Genomic DNA, 23,051 nt, shown 5'->3' with positions numbered 1-23,051 from the left:
AACGTTTTTCTGAGGTGCGTTTTGCTGAATAAGATTGGACAGTATTTTTGGAGGATACTATTTGTGTTTGACAGCGTATTGCAGTATATATATTTATCAACGCTAGCGGCTTATCTGACTGCATTTTAGGGCCTCTTCTACCTAATGCTGATTTCTTGTCTAACTAGCACGCGGAGTTGTAGGTATTGTTTACGACGTCGTGAGGGGAATTTAATTAAGTGAAGGTTGCGTTTACATTGTTTCAGAGATTGCACTTCAAGCTGCAAGATGTCATTTGTCTCATTTGCAAGATGTCAAACCAATTAGCCCAACAATTTCTCTTCCTGAATGACGTGTGTTTGGGCTAGTTAAAATATCAACGAAGGGTGTAGCGTATTTGTGTCTTGTGCGCTGCATGCTATTGAGACGCTGCTGGCGTCGCGGGTCATTGATTTTTCTTTGTGACGAGTGTTTGAGCGCACAGCCGGGAAGCGACGGTTAGTTTAAAACTTCTGTGAATGTCGATAACGTGTTAGTAGGAAATGTTGACTTGCGGACAGTGGCAGGATATGCGTCTGCAGGCTCTCGCTGTGACATTATGGTTCGGGGGTAAGTGCATCCTTACTCGACGGAATTTTCGTTTCATGGCGCGATCGATGTTACGTGGTTACATTTGCCTAGATAATACGAGAATTGTTGGGGTTTTACGTCTCAAAACGATGACATTATTATGAGAAACGACGTAGTGGAGGGCTCCGAAAGTTTCGACCACCCGACGTGCTTTAATAACCTGCACGTAAGTATAAGTACATGGGTATTCTTTGCATTTTGCCCTCATCGAAATGCGGCCCGCACATTTGTATAGATCAAGCAATCTTTCCCAGTCTCTAGACTGATGACAACCGCTCACACGTTCTGGTCGGTGTTTTACCATTTTTTTCTGTGCGTGCGCATTAAATTGTTCGAGATTTTCATTGTTCCTAACGGCTAATTCTCGCCAGTTTAATAGCTCCAGTTTCCATCAAAGCAAGTGCGTAATATAATTTAGGAGATGACTTCATCTTGCGGAGCCGGTTTATAGCGAATCTTTCTATGGCTAGGTTCTCTCGGATCACGTCCGCGGACGAAACGACGCATACAGACAAACTTTCGCTGCCTGTCGCTCCCTCGCCACAGTTGCCCATCGCCCCCGCTCAACCGCCAAAGACTGCTACACAATTGTGGCGACATCCCGAGTTCCTATCGACCATCGCAGCAAGCGCACGTCTTTTATTTTCGGTCTTTTTCCCAAGTTCTTTTTAGATATATTTCACACGCAACCGGGCGTGCTTTACATTAATTTTTCGTTAACCGCGCCTCGTGCGCAGCCCTCTTTAGGTCTTCCAAGGCCAATAAATGTAGGCCCCCTCCCCCCTTTGCCGCCTTTTTTCATTCACCTCCTTTTTTTTCGATCACTACTCGACATGACCTCGCATTTCGCGGAGCCCTACCATTTTACGTGTTGGCAGACGACTTACCACTGGGATTTCTCCCGGGCTACACAGTGAGCGGACTTTCTAACCACTCCAAGACGTACCACCGTCTCGTTCGACAAGGAGAGTTGTCATGACGTCTCAGCCCGCCCGGCATCTCTATGGCATGCACAACTAAATTTTGTGCAAGAAAAACGGAAGATGCAGCGAGCCTCCTACGCAAGTACGAGGCCCAAGCAGACCCCTGTCCCGTCCACGCACGCGAAGGGCCACTAAAGCAAGGAGAGGCAAGGCGAGCCCCATCGCTGTTGCTCTCTCGGAGGAAGAAAAGCGGGAACTGAAGAAGCGCCAACGCGCATACAAGCGCGAATGAGCGATAAAACGGCGTGAAGTCGCTCTTGCAGAACGTGCAGCTGCAGTTGCTGGCTTTCATGTTTGCGGTAGTGGAGTGGCTCTGAATTTTTTCGCTAATATTTCTGCGCTCACCTGTGAAAATAAGCCAGGTTTGAAATTTTTGGTCTCACTATAGCATTCATTTCTCGCCATCGCATTCCAATTTCTCGCTATCGCATTCATTGTTTCGTCTCAAGGGCGAAATAATGAATGCGATAGCGAGAAATTGGAATGCCACAGGAAGAATAATAATATTTGTTGGGGTTTAACGTCCCAAAACCATAATATGATTATGGGAGACGCCGTAGTGGAGCGCTCCGGAAATTTAGACCATCTGGTGTTCTTTAGCGTGCACCTAAATCTAAGTACACGGGCCTCTAGCATTTTCGCCTCCATCGAAAATGCCGGCCGCCGCGGCCGGTATTCGATCCCGCGACCTGCTCACAGGAAGAACGGCAAGCAGCTAGAAACTTGCTGGGCGCTGCTCAAGCAGAAAGGACGCAGAAAAAAAAAAACATATAAGGCGAGTGCAAACTGACAACCGTTACAGCTCGACACTTTCAGCGCGCTGCTCAAACACAAAGAAGGGCGCACGAAAAGAACGCACAGGTATACATAGGACGAGTGCGAACTGACACAGTTGTTACGTAAAATCCCCGGTCACGCACTTCAAAACTTTTTTCTTCAGAAATAATTTTTCTTGTGTTTTTATGTACAGTGAAGTCTCGGTGATGCGATCACAGCTCATACGAATTTCGGGGCGATACAAATTTTTCGTTGGTCCCTGCCAAGGCCTATTGGCCTGCAATGTAATGGAGTATGGTTGTTGCGAACCAATTTTCACCCAGCAACGTTTGATACGAGCGTACGCTACCGCCCCAGGTACGAAGAGATGCTGTCCGCGGGAACGCAAGCGTGGGCATGCGCGCCGCACCGCCAAATCGTCAGAATCACGGTGTATGAAAAACACTTTTCTTACGGTCAAAATAAACCTTCAGAGGCGCGTCACGGCCTCCGAGATTGTGTGCGCGAATCTTTGTGCCTCCTTGTGCCTTCGCGTTTACATTGCAGATCACATCAGCGCCATGCTTTTTTTTCTAACGTGTCGACGCGGGCTGCTGTCGTTGTATTGTGCTCACACGTGCCTGCCTCGTGCATCAGACATGCTATGAAAGGTGGACGAGGACCGACAGAATGCGAGGCCTCACAAGGTCAACATGCGCGACCGTTGAGGTGGCACTTGAGCGGGAACGGCCGTAAATCTCTCGAAAAACATCCCCAACACCTCCGCGATAACAAAATCATAACACAGGACAGTGATGGTGTAATTTTGTGGCCTTGATCAATCGCGTCAAAGCGCTTCTTTCCTTACTTTCGCTGCAGTACTCCGGTGTCATGCAAAAATGTATACTAAACTTTGGAAGGGGCTACTGCTGTCGCGGGTCACAATGCACCTGGTTCATTAATTAAATACGCGCGTAAGGGCCGTATATTTACGAGTGCTGGTATGATTGCCGAGATCTAAAAACTTAACTGACAAGCATTCAGGGTTCTTCCTGAAGTTGCTGGGCCCCTGAAAACCAGTAAATGAAAAGGTACGCCAGCTTTCTTTTGTTGCATGATAATTTTGTATCTGTTGATCGTATCTGTTGATACGAATTTCAAATACGAGTATTTTTGCTGATCCCGTGAGATTCGTATCACCGAGGTTTCACTGTATGTATATATACATATCCGGGACGTGACGGCGATGGCAGAAATATAGCAGAAAGCGCGCGCGCGCGCACGCACACACACACACACACACACACACACACACACACACACACACACACACACACACACACACGCACACGCACACACGCACACACACACACGCACACACGCACACACACACACACACACACACACACACAAGAAGCGGGATGTAGAAAATCGAAAACACGCACTGCCATTTACAGAAAGTATTTCATACTATTGTTTACTCAGTGTCAACAAGTGTAGGGATGTGGGCTTGTTAGTGCATCTTTTGTTGGTGTTGTTTACTAAGAATCGCGAATAGCACTCATGGCATGCGTCTACTTGTGAGGTTGTGATCCTTTGAAAAAACGTCGCAGATTAGCAGACAAACGAGCGATAAGTGGACACATGATAAATAATCTAATCAACTGCTATGTCGCGCCTTATACACTGCTCAAGATACGGGGAATAAATGCGGATAACCTGAAGACAAATGCAAAAAATTTGCAGTGGCTTAGCTCGGCTATGCCAGGATATACGTAGCGTTAGCAAAGGTTCAGCTGATTATTCTTAGCTTTCCATATTGTCTAGGATATTGTCTAGGATTAGCCTTCTTCTGTTCATTCTTCGTACGCTGAACCGCTAATTGCCAGGCAACTACTTCGGGATCCGATCAGATAAGTTTCTCGGCTCTTATGCGCCGTCGAGCAACATTTGCGCTCTCCTCCATGGCGTTACTCACCTGCAAGCGCCAGTCAGAGGCGCTATCAAGCGGCCCCAGCGCAGCGTCAGACGGCGACTACACAGCGAAGGCGAACAGCTGCACGCTCGCCGGCGCCACTGTGTGTATTGCTACGACGTCACTCCTCTCGAGTGCGGCGCAGACTAGCAGCGGCGAGCCGTGCGCGGCGGTGTCGGAGAGCGCGTGAGACGCCAGCTCCGGTGACCCAGCTGTGTGACATCAATGATCCTCGCGCATGTGCAGCACGGCTCATGACGCTCCACGCGAAATCGGCTCCGGCTAGGCAAGTGTAGCTAACGCTACAAAAGCAACAGGAAAAAGATAAATGCTTTTATGTTTTCATGTTACGAATTCCCAACACGACAAGAATGTCAATCTTTCACCCGCTGCTCTAACAAAACGATTCTTGCCAGGGCACGGTCACTGTCGAAGCATTTTGTCCGCCTTACGTGCTAAGCTACTGGGGCGGGTGTCAGTATCGAGTGGAGCTTGTGACATTCTGAAAGAAGTGATTTACTAATACAGCTGAAATCGGCTTTCTTTTTACTGTACCTTTCAAGGGACACTAAAGTGAAACAATGAATCAGTTTAGACTGATAAATTATACGCCGAAAACTCTATTGTCGTTTATTGTATCATCATAGGCTGATTACAGTAAGATAAAATGAAGGTGTGAAAGTATCAATTCAAAACTTAGTGCCGAAATGTGCGCACATGACGTCACAAATTTTAAAATGCTTTATTCGTATTTTGATCATATTGGCTCCACGAACTTTCCTGAAACTTTGTATGCTAAGTGTCAGACCCCCTAAGAGGACAATGTACTTCATATTTACCGATTAGGAACAACGTAGGCATTAGTAGACGCCGTCAAAACCTATGACGTCACGGAGATTGGTGCGGGAACTTCAATGTGGTGGCATCACCCGCATTTATTATTTTTTTGCGTGTTCTCTCGCTTAGCAAGCGTCTTCTCGCGGGAAGCGTAGTGATCTTGGTATTCTGAAAGAATAATTTACTGATACGAGAAAAATCGTTTTCCTCTTTAGTACCCTTTTCGGATGACATTGCGAAGGGTTTTGAAGAGCACATCTTCATTCAATTTCCACTTTATTAATATCTGATGAAGGAACGTTCGAGGGAAATATTTTTTTATGATGTGCAGAACCGAGTTTGTGGTTAGCAACATTTGATATTTTGCACATTGTAAAGAGACCGTGTTAGAAATAGCGACAATTGAACACCTATTTACGTCTTTGTAGCACGTGTAACTGAAACGTCGCAGTCATATATCTATTTTAAATAACACTGCGGGCGATTGAAACACAGCACATAATGTTTAAAGTCATTAGCCATTTGTTAGACTACGCTTTGGTTTGATGAAGGTCAGTTCTGGGCAAGTCAACGTTTGATACCTTGGTATTTGGACAATAAATGAACCAGTTGTCTTCGACGCACGTCATGTTCGAACGAATGCTTCTCTGTGGTCGTTAATATGCCAGTAAAAGGAATATGCCATGGAGCTTGCCGTGAGACGTGTCCGAAAAAAATGGCAGCATGATATTTTCTCTGTAACAATTGAAGGCGAAAGCGCGCTGCACACTGGGTAATGCATTGAATTGTATAATCGAGGACTAGACGTCTTCCAATATGCAATAAGGCGCAGTGTGAGAAACATGCGAAAAATTACTTGCTAGGTTCTCAGTCGATTCCGATGTTCATCCCCCCTCCACTGATTCCGATGTTACTCCCCCTCTCCGCATCTCAGGTAGCATTACACTGCTTACGAGATTGGCCTGCCTTTCAGCGATCGACGATGTAAACTGATGACATCATCATGTGACTTCGCGATGACGTCATGATGACGTCATGGTGCGGCATCATCGCTTGCTCGAATGAGGTCATGTGTCTTGTTAGACGGAGGCTTGTGAGACCTCACGAGAACTGACGAGATTTTCGCGAACTTTTACTCTCTCCCAAAATCTCCCGGACGGCAGCGCCAAGATAGCTACGTGAGACGTTTGCCTTAATAATAGCGAAACGGAGAAGACTCATTATATGAGTAAACAAACTGATGGCGGCTAGTGAAGAACAGCTGAATTCATTGCAGTGAATAAGTCACAAATTTAGCACTCGTCTCATGCCTTTTGCTTGTGTCATTGTTCTTTGCGGTACATCCTCAAGTATGAATTAAAACATTAGGGTCATATTTAAGACAATAAAGAACAAAAGAAGGCAGTTAACGTCCTCCGTACCTTCCTTGACCTCATTATCTGTTGGTTTTCATTAGCATTAGGCATGTGTCAAACAAAAACGAGCCCTGTAAATTCCTTTCTTTCGTTCATTCATAGCGAGGGTCTCGTTCCGGCAGACTTGATGCCTTGAGGTAGTATGCGAGGGCTTATTGGTCAGCTGTCCGGTTGTTAAATGTTCTCGTGCATCGTGACGCCAGCTGGCAAAAAAAAGAAGAGTGTTCAACATTCGCTGTCATAGCTACGAGCGGCGCTGACTAACGCTCCCAAGTTTGCATGGACATAAATATCCGATAAAGGGGACAGGACTACCGCCGCCGTAGCTGAACTGGTAGAGCATCGGGCGCGTTATCCGAAGGTTGCAGGTGCGGTCCCTGCCGGCGCCAAGTCGTCATTTCGTCCCCTTTACTTTCTTCACATTTATATCATAATTACTATAATGCAGTTACAACTGTACAATTAACGTCCCCCGTACCTTCCTTGACCTCATTATTTGTTGGTTTTCATTAAAGCTGTGCCAAATAACAACGAGCCCTTAAAATTCCCTTCTTTCGTTTATTCATACCGAGGGTCTCGTTCCGGCAGGCTTGATGCCTTAAGGTAGGTTGCGAGAGCTTATTGGTCAGCTGTCCGCTCGTTGAAAGATCACGTGCTGCGTGATGCCAGCTGGAAAAAGAAGAGGTGGTGACCGTCGAGCCGAATCATGAGACTAAAGTAATCAGAAGAATAAGAATGGGGTGGAGCGCATTCGGTATACATTCTCAAATGATGAATGGTAGTTTACCACTACCCCTAAGAGGAAGGTATATAACCTCTGCATCTTACCGGTACTTACCTACGAAGCAGGAACCTGGAGGCTCACGAAGAGGGTTCAACTTAAATTGATGACGACGCAGAGAGCTATAGAAAGGAAAATGATATATGCAACCCTAACCCCTTGAGGGTTTTCGCCGTACATGTACGGCAGAAGCTTCCTGGTACCAAAGGGTTTTCCTCGTACATGTACAACATAGCGTTTATTTTTAAAACGCGCGCCTTTTTCGATCATTTCTCTTGCTTGGCTTGTGCTGCTACACTTGGGGAATACGTGGAATTTTTTTCACGCGCCGATGTCTCTCCGTTGTACTTTTTTCGTGCTTCCCAAAACGGCGCGCCGGCTATCGCTTGCCCATCCGAGCGCATTCGTGGTGCAGCTGGTTTGAAGTGCGCGCCTTTTTCGATCATTTGTCTTGCTTTGCATGTGCTGCGACGCTTTGGGAATACTTGGAATTTTTTCATGCGCCGACGTCTCTCCGTTGTTACTTTTTTTATGCTTCGCAAATCGGCGCGCCGCGCGCCGGCTATTGGTTGCGCAACCGAGCGCGCCCGCTGTGCAGTTGGTTTCAAACGCGCGCCTTCTTCGATCACTTCTCGTGCTTGGAATGTGCTGCCACGCTTCGGGAGTACGTGGAATTTTTTTAATGCGCCGATGTCTCTCCGTCTTTTTTTTTGTGCTTTCCAAAGAGGCGCGGCAGCTTTCAGTTGAACGCGTGCACGCGGTCCGGCTGGTTTCGGTTTCGTCCTTGGGGTGGTTTTCGCTTCTTGCGCCCGCAAAGCTGATTGCAGTTTGGTTTCTAATCTCTCAAAGGGTGACCGCTTGTCACCCTCTCGTTTATTGCTCCCCGGGGCGTGATTACATCTGTTTCCGTGCGGCGGTAAATTACACAAACGACGCCACCGTGTTGCGTTTCCTGTTTTGGGGCCTCGGAAAAACTAACTACGTACGTCTTGTTGGCGATAAGACGAAGGATTACTGTAGTCTTTTTTCACTCATTTTGCTTTCCGGACGGGCGCACAACCATAGAGTTTTCTTCCGTGCGCTCACTGACGCAGTTCGCTTACGCTATAGAAGCGCGCGCCGGTTGCTCTGCTGCCGCTGAGTCGAGCAGCGATTCTTCCGATGCGGACTATTCCCCAAGTGCCGAATCAGAATCTGATTCATTGGATTTCAGTTTGTCAGAGGATTTTTTGATGAGTTCAGACTCCGATGACGATCAAGGAGCGACATCTGACAAGCGTGCGTGGCGAGCCATGCTTCAAAAGCTATCACACGCTGAAAAGTTTTTAGTGTTTGAGCACGAACATTTTTAACCGGAGAAGTATTCTGGTGCGCCTATTTTTGTATGTCTGTGAGCTATGCTTAATACAATGCATATTTTTTATTTATAAAAAACTGAAGCTTTTTTACGATTTTGCTCAATTTTACTACGAATAAACCATGTGTATGTAACAACAAAAATGATTTTTTTGTCACTTTACGGCCACGAAAAAAAAATTTTAGACAATTTTTTTCTGAAATAGAAACGTCTGAAGAATTTATTTCAGCAATAAAAAATGACACATTTTTGGACTGGATTTTCGGAAAAACTCGATCCCCAAAGGGTTAAGGGATGAGAAGGGAACAGAGTGGGTCAGGGAACAAACGGGTGTTAAGGACATCTTTGTAGAAATCAAGAAGAAGAAATCGGCATGGGCAGGGCATGTGCCGCGTACTAAAGATAACTACTGGTCATTAAAACTAACAGACTGGATTCCAAGAGAAGGCAAGCGTACGAGAGGACGCAGAAAGTTGGGTGGCCAGATGAGAATAAGAAATTTGCGGGGGTAACGTGGCCGCAGCAACCACAGTACCGGGTTGATTGGTGAAACATGGGAGAGGCCTTTGCCCTGCAGTGGTCGTATAGTCAGGCTGATGACGACGATGCATTCCAAGCGCTTGAGAAGAAAAACAAAGCGCGGAAAGAAAAGAACGCAAGATGGGCGCTGGTATTCGTATGTCTTCACTCTACTGAAGTTGAAGTTGAAGTTGATTTCACCACAGTGTTACACCATTTTTTTTCCACTTTTACTTTCAAAATTTTTGTTCTCGAGCACTGGATGCACACCATGGTGGTATTGCAATCATAACAAGCCCATTTTTACGATGTAATGCAAATAAAGTCAGAAACTGCAATAAAAGCAAAATATACAAAAAAAGTCAGTTTCCCCGAAACAGCGAAGCAATGAATGTGATAACAACGCGTAGGAATGCTTAGTAATGATAGCAGCTAACTTTTGGATCCGATCTCGCATAACTCTACAAAACGCTGATGCAAGGGAATGCAGCCACTCCAGGGAGCTAAGCGGTTTTCATGTTGTCTGTCGTCTCAACGCGAAGTAAGCGGTGACCGCACAACACGTGCAAGGGTATATGAGGCGTTTGCGGATTGATTGAAATAATTTTAATGAGGTCCTGCGGGGCGCGCCCTAGCGCGCAGTGGGCGACTCCCACGTCGGGACCGTCAGGCCAAGCCTGTCGGCCGCTTCGCGGGCCTGCTGGACGGCCCAAAGCTGGTCGGCCAGGAGCGGGCTGCGGATGGCCGCCTCCCACCTCTTTTGATCAAAACGCCCTTTTGATCAAAGTTCGCAGTTGCTGCCCCCCCTTTCCCCCTCCCCCTCCGCGGCGCTCATGCATGCTGCTTCGGCTGACGAGAAACGAGGGGCTCGTTTCCTCTCGGCTCGAGGAGCTTCGCACACGGGGCGATATGTTGTAGCATGCGCCCATCGTGCGACAGAGATGGCCGGCTCGTTTCATGTCCGCTTCAGCCGTGTTCGTCGCAAGCGTTCACGCGCTTTCACTCGCGTGTACAACTTACGATGCACGGGGCGATGTTATCGATTTGGAATTTATACGGAACATGACAGCGACGGCAACCCTCTGAGAGTGTACTTTCAATTGCCATCGCAATGAAACAAGAACAAAAACACAACAGCGACTGGCAACTTTTGTTCTACAAGAAAGTTACAATGTTAGTCCACCATATGCAGATGTGAGCACGAATGATACCCAAGAAACTGTAAAATGACTGACTGGTGCTTAAACATGGTGCCATATATGAGGTTTGTATGAGCATGGATACCAATGCCTGAGAAAGTCGCATTCTTTTATGCTGCGTGAATATACATGCATGTTGCACGTGTGCGAAATGCCTCTAAAATCCATCTGAGTTTCGATTATCGTAAAATACGCCAGGAATTCCCAGGTTCTTCTTTATTAATCTCGTTCTGTAAATCACAAACGTGACTGTACGCATAACACGTATGTTCGACTGTAAGTATGTGAGCCTATTGCCAATTGTGCCTTTTCTCCCACTTATTCTTTTCCAAAGTGCAGGGTAGCAAATCGGGCGTCCAGCCGATTAACCTCCTTGTCTTTCCTTGCTTCTCGCTCTCTCTACTGCCAGTTGTGATTGACGTCAGTATATTTACATAAAGACAGAAACAGAAAAAAACGAAGTCCTTTGTAGTGAAGCTTCCCAGTAGCCTATCGAAAAAAAACGTGTTTCAAACGTGATGTCACCTTTCTCTTAGGGCGCCACAAGTAACACTAGTGGCTTTTGTGCTGTTATTATCGCAGGTGTTTTAGGTATGGAAACCGTCGAAAATTCCTGGGACCGCAGTTATTGCTTGCTCGAGCCTGAAGTCGGAGTGTGCCGGGCCGCATTTCCTAGATGGTTCTACAATCACACCGCCGAAGAATGCCAGCGATTTACGTATGGTGGATGCCAAGGAAATGAAAACAATTTCGAGATTAAAGAAGAATGCAAACGAAAATGCTCCGGTAAGACTGCCTTGCCTGATATTTAAAAAAAATTGTTTTGGCCGTGGAGTTTCTCACACTCCGTAAGTGCAACGGGTTTCTAGCAAATGTGAAGAGGTGTCACGACGGAATAGGTTCTGTAAACAGGACGCTCCTATAAACTTGAAAGACTCCACCTCCCCAAGCGCAAGAGAAGGGATGTGAAACAAGTATGTGTCGTTTTAGGGGCGAAGCTCCTTAAAGCGGCACCCGTTCGTCCCTCGTAGTTGTAGTGCGTAACCAGTCGTAACGCTAGTACCAGATCTTGACCTCCAAGGTGGTGCCGGTGGGAGATTTCTCCTGTGCGTTGTTGAACAATAAAAAATTCGCAGCGTGCGCGTTAACTAAAAGCCGAATTCTTCTGTCTCTCATTTCCCATTAGCAGCCATTGGCATGTTCCAGTAGGAAACGTTAGTAGAAGTAGAAGTGTAAGTGTTAGCTGAAAGCCGACTTTTTCTGTCTCTCATTTCCATTAGCAGCCATTGTTTACCTCCAAGGTAGTGCCTGGTGAGATTTCTCCTGTGCGTGATTAAACAATAAAAATTTTGTTCAAAACGCCGTTGATTGATGAAATAAACCAAGGAAAGACGCCAGATGTTTTCTAAATGCAAAACGAAAAGACGCCAGATGTTTCTAAGCAAAACGAAAAGACGCCACCTGCTTAACGAAAGACGCCAGATGTTTTCTAAAGCAATGGTTTTCTAAACAATGAAAATTCACAGCGTACATGTAAAATTAAAGTGAGCTGCAAGTCGTCATAACTCTCAGCGAACCTTTAGTATAAACGCGCCCGATCTGACGTCGGTGACGATGTACTGGGCAGAATTCACGGAAGATTCACGGTTCCGATGAACCTCCGCAGCTTCGCCCACTCATCATCATTCACTCCGTGGATATGCTGTGATTTTTTTCAGCTTTTTGTTCTGATGTACGCACGTGGGAAGGTGCAGCTACGTCCAAGTCAAACAGACAGACAGACAGACAGACAGACAGACAGACAGACAGACAGACAGACAGACAGACAGACAGACAGACAGACAGACAGACAGACAGACAGACAGACAGACAGACAGACAGACAGGGAACTTTTATTTGGTCCCGAGGTGATGATGAGTGCCCCGTCAGGGGGTACCGTCTGGGGGCCGCATCCATGATTGAGCCGGGAGGTTGAGACTCTCGGCTACTTCGCGGGCTCTCTGGACACCCCTGAGCCGTTCTTCCTTGGCGGAGCTGGTGAGGAGCCGGAGCCAGTCTTCCTCTGTAGAGCCCCCGTGCAAGTCGTGACACTGCCAGAGCATGTGCTGAAGGGTTCACCTGGGATGTCCACAGCACGGAGAGCCCGGGTCAATGCCTTCTATGAATTTTGAATAAATAAAATGAGATGGATATGTCTCCGTCTGTAGCATTCGCAGAGTGATTGCCTGGGGCCTGTTTAAGTGTGGTTGTGGAAGCGGAAACTTCTCGACGCCCCAGTTGCTAGAGCTTACAGACCTCGTTAAAAGTGAGAGGAGGGTCCCGTTGCTACTGCCCTCCCTCGGCCTCCGAGTGCCCACTTCCGGCGCGGTGGATGAGACCTCGGGCATGAGAGTGTGCAAGTTCGTTGGCGTTAGGGATGGTTTCATGAGCATCGTTGTTCACGCGACCGGGGAACCAGATTAGGGGTTTTTTGCCTGTCCAAGCTGAAGCAGAGAGAACGCAAACGGCTTCCTTGCATACCGAGCCTTTCATGAATGCTCTAGTGGCAGCTCGCGAGTCTGTGAAAATAGTGGAACGGTTCATAGTGGCCATGGCGATGGCCACTGCCTCCTATTCGGCTTTGCCGGCGTCCGTGTCTTTAGGCGTAAGCAATGTCAGCAGCTCCCCCCGTAGCGACGTAGCCGCTGAAACAAAGTGATTGGAAGATGCGTATTAGGCAGCCTCAACGAAGGCAACGTTGTTCGATATCGTAGCCGCTGCGCTAAGAAGGGCCCTGGCCTCGCTTTGCGTCCACCGTAGTTGTATTGGGGGTGGATATTTCTAGGCATTTGGGATACAGAATACATTTCTCTAATTTTGACGGGGAGCGCGCACTCCCTCTGTATGGTGATTTTAGAACGTATACCAATAAGCGCCAGTAACTCTCTGGCGGCTTCCGTGGCTGCCAGTCTTGCAACTTGTGCCACCATTTGCGCCTCTACTATTTCGTCAAAGGTACTGTGGACACCTAGCTCTAATAGCCGTTCGGTACTGGTGCTCTGTGGAGGACCCAGTACCTTTTTTATGCCCTTGCGAATTATTGATTCTTGTGTAGCTTCGTCCCTTCTGCTCCACTTGTGGGCCAGAGCTATATTTGATGGGGCTTATGAGGAAGGTGTAGAACAGTCACCGAAAGTTCTCCTCGGATAGCCCCCCTCGTTTGTTGACCACCCTATTCATTCATTTTGTCATGGAATCGGCTTTGGTTGCCATGCGCTCTAAGGTATAGGCGTTACTGCCATCCTCCTCCAGGAGCATGCCCAGGAGAATAACTCTGTGTACGACAGGGATAATGGATATGGTTGGCAGAAAAATAGTGGAAGGAAAGCGACGTAAAAGAGATCACATTTGAGTAATTCATCAGTTACTTTAATGAGGCATTAGGCAGTAATTGTAATCACTCGCATTTTCGACCGAAGTAATCGCAGTTGTCTTCAGTTAGCTCTCTCCGTAACGTGTACAAGTCTGTAAACAAATTCTAAGGCGAAAGCCTTGATCGTTTCGTTGAGCGGTTCCTGAAGCGAAACACAGCAGGCGAACAAAGTGGTACAGAAACAAGTGTGGCCTATACCACCATTGCTGTCACGGTGCGGCGTCACAACGTGACGTCGTAGTGAAATTTGTGATACCATCATGACGTCATCGTGATCTCAAATGACGTCACCGTATAACGACAGCACATGACGACGTCATCGCATTGCCTGGTCGCTTGGTCAAAGGTGGACTGATACCGGAGGTATTTCAACGCCACCTGAGGTGCAGGAAACTTCAAGGGGATGTGCGGGGGGACGAACAATCCAATCATCCGAGAGCGTCAACGTAATTTTGTGCGTGGCTACCACACTGTGACTCGGTATGTCTCTCAAGAAGTCTGTTTCCCGACTATATAACTTAATTCGTCGGCAAGTTTTCAGCGTGCATTCGTTTTCAAGGGTTACGGAGTGTAAGGTGCTGCCAATTTCTAAGAGGGAAGCTGTTGTAGCTCGCCGCAATCTGTGCGGTGTTGCAAAAACATCCACAGATGGGTGTGCGCCGCAGGAATTGCACAAGCCCCACTACCGAGTACAGGAGGTGCAAGCGTTAAACGAAAACTCTGCTCGGTGAAGTGGAGCACGTGAAAGACGTGGAAGAGAGAGAGAGAACGAAAGAGATAAAAAGAAAGAGAGAGAGAAAGAAAGACAGAGAGAGAGAGAGAGAGAAGAGAGAGAGACAGAAACAAAGCGACAGACAGAAAGAGAAGGAGAAAAATACAGAGAAATATAGGGAATAAAGACATAAAAAGATAGAGAGACATAGAAAGAGAGAGAACGACACAGAAAGAAATAGACACAGAAAAGACGAATAAAGAGAGAAATAAAGAGAAACAAAAAAAAAGCGAGAAAACGAAGCAGAGATAGACAGAGAAAAAAGAAGGAAGAGAAATAAAGCTAGAGAGAGAAAAAGAAAGAGGCAGATAGGGAAAGAAATAAATAGAAATAAACAGATACAAATAAGTGGTACAAGGAGCAGAGAAAAATAAATACGTAGAAGAAAGAAAGCAAAAAATAAACAGAAACAAGGAAGGCCACCCAGCTGCGCTCTTCCTTCGCGCTTGGCACCACTAGTGGGAAGCAGGTATTTCTTTGTTTAATATCTTCACTTTACTGATTGTTGCCAGTTGTATAAATTTCGTAAAACAGAACATCCTAACAAAGACGTACGTTAAGAACATGCCCTTTTTCTTTTTATTGCAGACAATCTGATTGCGGAGAAACATACACCACGACACATTTGCTTCCTCGAAGCCTCTGTGGGAAGGTGCAGAGGGGCATTCCCAAGATGGCACTTTAATAAGACAACTAGAAGATGTGAAATATTTATTTATGGTGGATGCAAAGGCGGCGACAATCAATTCGTGACCCAAAGCGCATGTGAGCAATTTTGTGAGGGTAAGAAAATCGCTTGTTGCTCGTTTCGAAAACGTGTCTCACAGTGTACAACGCATAGCGACGCACGAGGTATGAAAATTACGTTCGGAATGCAGCACAAGATATACAACGTTGGCATCTAATTATGGTGCGTACACAGCAGCTTAATCATGTTTTAAAAGAAAAAAAGCTAAACAAGATAACTAAAAGAAGCAAACAGCACCTCTAACAAAATTTGCGATCGCTCGTGTTTAACTTTTACGTTATTAGCAGAATGGCGGTGTAGCTGGAAACTGATGAAAGCAGTGGTAGGTGCGGCGCACTTTAGGAGCCTTGATTGTCGTATGCTGTCGTGTGCTGTCGTACGCTGTCGCATGCTGTCATCGCTTGGCGTAACGCAGGCGAAACCACGTATAGCATAGCCATCTGTAGCATATTGAGCGCGTGCTCGCGCCAAGGAGAAGACTTCTTCCTCTTGTTCTTCGAACGCCTTGATGATAATAAGTGCGGAGCACTTTAGGGGCCCGGACTGTCGTATGCTGTGGTCGCTTGGCGTAACGCAGGAAAAACCACGTATAAAAATAGAAAAAAAGAGGAAGCAAGCGACAAAGTGAAAGAGACAAAAAGAAAGGGAAAAGATAGGAAGAACAATAAAACTAAACAGAAATAGAGAGAGGAAAAAGGATAGAAAAAACTGGAAAGAAGAGAAAGAAAGAAAGAGAGGAGGAAAGAAAGAGAAAAGCGAAGAGCAACGAAGAAGGCTGCCCAGCTCCATACTTTCTTGAGGCTTGGCGCCCCTAGTGCAAAGCCACTTTAATTTTTTTTAATTGTTTGTTTTATCTCATCTGTGAAACTGGCTTTGCAGTAGGTAAGCTGAGGATGCGCGACGTTAAAATACAGGAACCGACCTAGTCCTCCTTTGTGTTCTGCGTTGAACTTTCGCGCTGTATACGAAACGTCACGTGCCACCAACCAGCGCAGTAAGGCGGCTCTTGCAGACCTGTGAACTACGTGATTCTTGGATTCTGACGGTGAGCTCATTTGAGGACGAGTAGAAGAAAGCGGGGAGCTCACTGAATAACGGAAGACCTCAGAGACCCAATGGCTAGGGTGGCCCGGCGCTAAAACTATCTATCAGCGAGTTTTAGTGCTTGGTGCGTTGCGTTCACAACGGCTTTGCGTACGATAGGACGCCGCGTTGCTCATAGAGTGCGTGCACAGAACCTCTGCGGATGCCGACTATGCGAGAGGGAAGCGCATTTACCGGCGCAAAGCGCGCATTACTAACACCGGCTATAATTGTAAATGAGCCATAACGGTCACGTAGGACAGCGCATTTCGACACTATAGAAGTGGTGAAACGGATGTGCGAGGTATTTCGGTTGGCACTTATTTGTTTGCTTCTGGCGCTTAAAAATTTCTAATATTTGTTATATTTCTATTCGCAGAGTTCATAACGGATCCTTGTTCACAGCCAATTATTACGGCTTCAAGGAAACCGTGCGATCATCAGAAGGAGGGACTGAGATTTGGCTACAACCGGAAGACGAAAAAATGTGAAAGCTTTTACTATTCTTCATGCAAGGAAAATAAGAACAACTTCAAGACCAGGAAGCAGTGTCTTGAAACATGCGCAAGTGAGTTGAACGTCGAACGTTTGCGCATTCGTAAGCGACGTCCTGCGTAAGCGACGTAAGCGACGGAAGCCAGCGTAAGCGACGTCCTGCTCACACAGGAATTATTCAATTTAAATATTTCTGCATAGTTACTTACAATATATAGTGATCTCCCCAACGGAGCGAATCAGCTGCCAGGTAATATAGAAAACTGCTAAACACTCACATTTTTATATTAAGATTTATCGCATATTGCCACGCGCGTTTTGTTAGTGTTTTGAGTGGCTTAAGAACGGTGCAGTCAGCTTCCTTAATTCTGCAAGCTTCGGTACTCTTCAAACGGGCAGGTTGACCCATACCTTTAGTTTTTATTGCCACAAATGTTTACTGGTAATCACCTATTTGTCTTGCTACAATTAACGCTAAACTACTGCTTTCTTGCTCTGTGAGGGTGCATTACACCGCCAATGCCCTCCTTTTATGAGAGATGCAGAAATCCACGATATTTATTTGAACGAGAGAAGGCGGCTTTTTCGAGTGGCTAAGGGTATCTATTTTGGCAGATCATTGTTTTCCCACTTTCTTTTGATTCTACAATGTCAGGCGCTGTCAGAGGAGTGCTTAAATCACAACTGGTACTGGAACTCCACGACCCACTTCAGTAATCGTGCCGTTTTAATTTCCGAGCAATAGATTCTTTTTTTTTGTTTTCACCGCTGATGCGGATATGATAAGTTTTAAACAATTTCATAGGGACACTTTCACGCACATCGCTTCAATAAAATCTAGTTTTCAAAGCTGCCTGGAGCACTGTTGCTGGGACGACAGGAGTATGCATAATAATAACAGCAAAAAGAACACCAACAGACTTCTTTCCATACGAAGCGATCAGCGGTCACTGACGCCAGCACGTAATTATTGAAACGTTACTCTCTATGTTTTCTGATAGACATATCTAAGGAAATAGAACGTGTACAAATACAACTGAACATTGGTTGCGTACTGTGAGAAGATGGTAGCGTGTTTCAAGCCGGTGTGATCCAGGAAAACGTATGAAAAGGATAGAACAGTGACGAGCCATTGAAAAACTGTCGTTGTCTTGACACATTACGTCCAGTATTGACAAGTTACTAGCGCTCTGTGAAATAGAAACCAAATTATCCCTGAAAAGATTAGTTGCAGTTTTTTTTTTGTTGGAAGTGCAGGCCAAGGTTGTAGTAGAAAAAGGTGGTTTAATGGTAAGAGTAAACATACAACCACTCAGACACACTACCTCTCATTTGTTGTTGTTTTTCTTCAGACACTTGACGCAACCCACTTCGGGGGATAGGTCATGAATCGGACGGTACCTTGCTTAAAGAATTCTACGTCTCAGTGGCGAACACAGAGATGCCTGCGAACATTTTATTCGTTTTGCAAGCAACCAAAGCCATTCTTTTTTCTGGTTGTGTATTCTTAAGCTGCGACAGCCGCAGGCTCACAGCGCGGGCACTGTCTCAACTCAAAGTAGCTACTTGATGATGATGATGACCTACATCGCTGACTCACACCCGCTCAGGGTCGTTGGCCTTGAAACGAATAAATTCCCCCCAAAATACACAAATGTGAACTGTATGGGTATTGAGAAATTTTAGAATAAAAAATATGAATTAATAATGACAGTTTACGAATTTCGAGCAAAAGCCGTCCTTATGCAATTAAATATTTTTCAACAGCGCAGCACACATCCCTGTGACAATGGCCTAATAAGGAGGCTCCCAAGGACAGACTATTTGAAGTATTAAAATCCAATCTAATTCAATTACGTTCTTCTTTTATAGTGTTTTTCCTGGGTAAACGGAAGCGACTACATGATAAAAAAACGGCAGGCAGTTTGCACTAAGCCATGCAACGCTTGGCAAAGCGAAGCACGGAAGCGTCGCCGCTCGTACTCCCCGTCGATTGACACGTCTAGCTTCGAGATGCACGGCTTCTTCCTCGGGAGTACGCAGCCAGGCTATGCACTAAAGAGCGGAGGTTACACGCGATGTCTCCGTCGGCGGGCGTGACTTAGCTACTGCGCCTGCGCGGCTTGACCAGGTGGTGCGGTATATGGTCGCTAGACGACGCGATGCTTACTTCCTCTTTCTTTCTGTCTTTTTTCTCTCTCTACTTCTTTCTCCCTCTTTCGTTGATGTCCTCTTTCCCTCTTTTTCTTTCTGCATATCTTTCTCTTTATTCTCTTTCTCATTCTTTCTGTGCTACGCTTTACTCTCTTCCCTCCTCTTTTCCCTTCCTCCTCACCATCAAATCTCTCTTCACGCTCACTTCCCTTTCCCAGCCCCTTGCTACAATATACTATACAGGGCTATGCTCTGTTAGCGTGCCTGGATGGCCGAGTTGTTAGGACGCTCACCTTCGCATCGAGGGTACGTGGGTATGAATCCCGCCTTGTGAAGAACTTTTTTTTCACCAAGCATTTTTCTTTCTTTTTCTTTATATCTTTCATTCTGTCTCTCTGTTTCTCTCTTTCTTTCTTTCTCTCTCTCTGTACTCGTTCTCAGGTAGCCGCGCAGTGACACATTCCCGTTAAGATAATGATCGCTTTCTGCGATCGACTTACAAGGAACGATTTGCTAAACAGATTCGCTGTTAGAAATAGTGTCCAATTGAATGGTCTCTATTACAATGTGAGGGCCTTCAGGCACTTCCAAGTTTCACCAGCTTTTCGCCAGAAGCACCCCCTGCAATTTCGTTGGAAAATAAAAACATCCCCGATTCTGACTCTGAACACAGAGGGGAAGGAGCCACACGTACTCTAGCATATAAAAGTTTATTTTGGGGACGCGACAGCATAATTTTGTAAACATAACTTCCTCTTCACGCGTAGAGCAGCAATTTCTACACCACCGGAACAGGTGACGTCGGTACTCATTCAGATCAGCAATTGCAGTGTTGCCGCAGTCTTTATTTATTGCTCCAGACCAACGAACACAACCTTTTCTTTCTTTCGTTGCCGTGTTGGCGGCTGTAGCACCCGTAATACGGGCACATATATCACCAATGTCCGAGTCACCGCCGCGCACATCGAAGCTTGTCGTTTACATCGGACTGTCAGCGCCTAAATTTTAGAGTGCATGTTTTAGGCGCCCATTCCTGCGTTGAGCGGTGTCGCCGTCGTCGGCGTAACCGATAGAGCGAACGAGAATGAAAGAGAGCGAACGCGGTGCGCAACGAGCCGCTGTGTTAGCGTCTGGAATGCCTCGTGCCTGGTCGCGCTTCTGACAGCGCTACGTATGCCTTTCGAGCATGGGCACGACGAAGTGAGTTGACCTGCGAGGATTGGGAAAAGACGAGGACGTGTGTTGGTCGAAGGGACACTTTGTTTGTGCAGTGCTGTAGCGGACTCTTAGATTTGACATCTAGTCTTCCGGGCACAAGTTCACCCATAATAAACAAGTTTTAGAGCGCCGCTCTTATACGCCCGTTTCTGCGTTTAGCTGCGTCGGCGTAGTCGTAATCTGCAGAGTGAACGAGGAAAAAAGAGAACGAACGTGGAGCGCCGCGCAGGATTGAAGATGGCGATAGCGAGGAAGTGCGAGAAGAAGAGGAGCGACTCTGGCGAGACAACAGGTTCCGCGGCGGCGACCCACAGCGCCACAGTAGCGCGCGGCGTCGTGCGGTCGCCGATGATGTCATCACTAAGGTATGCGGCGAGGGCGTCCACCGATTCCGTATGTGGAAATAAAGCGCTGCATGAACGGAGGCCTGTCTGCCGCGGCTGTTGTGGAACGCGCCCACGGGCTGCCTTCCGCGGTCTCCCGGCAGTCACGCCTGAACTTATCGCAAAATCAATACACCTGAACAGCAGCACTCAGAATTCGCTTTGGGCAGTATCTTAATTGTCGGTGACATTTTTTGTTTGTTTCAGGGAACTCTCCATGCTTGCTAAAGACGCAGTACCACCGGTGGCGGACATACCCATCATACTTTTACGACGCTAACGAAGGCAAATGTCGAGAAACATTCACGTATTTTTTCAAATCGAAAATGTGGCCGCAAGAAAATAGGTTCAGGACGCGGCAGGAATGCATAAAAGAATGCAAGCCTCAGCATACTTCCCTCTTGATATAGCAGATCAGTAAATTATACTTGGTTTCATTACTCAGGTGCAACGCTCTGGAAGCTGTAGCAAGGTTTGTCGCAGTAGATGCGTTCGCACCAATAAATAGTTAAATGATTATACGGCCGGTAATGTCTTGTTTTTTTTAGGATGAGTAATCAATGAAGACGCTTTGTGCATTAGAGATCTAGAAACCACGTTATTTATACGGTTTTCGATAGGTTGGTCTCCATCGCTTAGCGTCTCTTAGTTTTCGTATTGCGGCCTCCGCGATTAGTTCCAGATCCATTCGTGGAGGCCACATTTAAAATGGCGAAATCCAAGTGCGAGACGCGCGGACTTGCACATTTCGCTGACTGAACTTCTTGTATAGCTTCCACAGCGTTCTACCTGATGTATGAAAAAGAGTATAGCATCGCCTATACCAGAGGGAGCTTATAGTGGTGTCTTGCATTTATTACGGTATTGTATAAACAGTAAAGTACTCTTGAAATAGTATTGTGTTCTGTTCAACTTGTCCTGCAAGTGTCTAATGCCGAGCAATGTCAACAATGCCAAATGCTGCATCCCTTATTGATGGACTAGTCAGTTCACATTGCCCAAACAGTGCATAAACTATAGCCACTTGGTGGGAAGAAAAATAGAGGAAAAAATGGGAGGGGTACGCACATGCGCTTTCCAGTTCCTCTTCTCTTTCTTCTTATTTGTAGACTAAGTGGCCATAACTTACAGTCCTTCTGATATGCTACTGTATTTTTACCTCACTATTTTGTCTATTTTCTTTCAAACAGTGAAGCGCACGTCCGTGCCAGGTTAGTGCTGATAGTAGGGCAATGGATCGTAGCCGTTTGCTTTCGTGCGGGAATCACCGCGGTGGTCTATGCTTATGGTGCCCGACTGCTAACCCAAAGGTCGCGGGATCGAATTCCGGTCGCGACAGCCGCATTTCGATGGAGGCAAAGTGCTAGAGGCCTGTGTGCTTAGATTTAGGTGCACGTTAAAGAACCCCAAGTGGTCGAAATTTTCGGAGACCTCCACTACGGCGCCTCCCTTAATCTCATCGTGATTTTGAGACGCGAAACTCCAACAAATATTCTGCTTTCTCTAGGGTATTTCGGTGTATCCTGTATAGCATAGCGTCGTTTTTTGACTGTCAATTTCAGCGTTTTCTCTCGCTCACTTGACTGGACAATCTTTTCCCGAGTCATCGAGACGCAGTGCCATATTGTTCATTGCGTTCATACAAGAATATACGATAATTGCGGCCTTGGTGAAACTCAATGCTCAATTCGAGGACGCGGGTTCGATTTCTGGTCCACGGCGGCCCCTTCTTGAGGGGCACGAAATGCAAGAACACCCGTGTACCATATATTGAGGTGTACGTTAAGGAGCTCTAGGTGGTCAAAATTATTCCGATGATCACCAGTACGGTGTACCTCAATATCAAATTGTTACGCTAAAGCGGCAACGGAGACAAAGGAAGAAGCGAACGAAGTGCGCCTGTCTTTGAAGCAACACGGTGTCGGCGCAGCAACCCTTCTCCCCTTTGCTGTACTTGGCCATTTAGTGGACGCTAACGGTGTACAACGAGACCCGGCAATAATCAGCGCACTCAAAAAGTGTCCTGTACCACGATCTGCCAAGGATGTTCGCAGCTTTCTCGCACTATGCTCTTACTTCCGATGCTTCGTGAATAATTTTGGGGACAAAGCGAGACCTCTTGCGCAGCTCCTCAAACAAGACGTCCCGCTTTTAGGGAGTTTAGAAGAGGCCTCTGCGTTCTCGAATTTCATCGGGCTCCTCAATACTCCGATTTTGTTCCAGTTTGATCCTGCTGCCCCTACTGAGATCCGTACGGATGCAAGTAGCCGTGGCATCGACGCTGTGCTAGCTCATCGCCAACGTGGCCACGACTGCGTTATTGCACACGCCGGCCGCCTGCTATCCGCCCCTGAA

At 46.6% G+C, this 23,051-nt stretch overlaps 1 protein-coding gene across 1 annotated transcript; it reads left to right on the top strand.

Annotated features, from left to right (window-relative positions):
• The first annotated feature begins 440 nt into the window (after positions 1–440).
• LOC119371886 (carboxypeptidase inhibitor SmCI-like) lies at positions 441–21,233 on the top strand. Its single transcript, XM_037642335.2, has 5 exons — positions 441–588; positions 11,014–11,217; positions 15,204–15,398; positions 16,826–17,014; positions 20,904–21,233. The coding sequence occupies exons 1-5, from the start codon at positions 522–524 to the stop codon at positions 21,104–21,106; spliced, it is 858 nt and encodes a 285-aa protein (XP_037498263.1). The 5' UTR covers positions 441–521; the 3' UTR covers positions 21,107–21,233.
• The last annotated feature ends 1,818 nt before the right edge of the window (positions 21,234–23,051 follow it).

This window comes from Rhipicephalus sanguineus, chromosome 10 (genome assembly GCF_013339695.2).
Source record: "Rhipicephalus sanguineus isolate Rsan-2018 chromosome 10, BIME_Rsan_1.4, whole genome shotgun sequence".
In the NCBI taxonomy this organism is placed as follows: domain Eukaryota; kingdom Metazoa; phylum Arthropoda; class Arachnida; order Ixodida; family Ixodidae; genus Rhipicephalus; species Rhipicephalus sanguineus.
The sequence above is the reverse complement of the archived record's forward strand: the minus strand, read 5'-3'. Positions and strand labels throughout refer to the sequence as shown.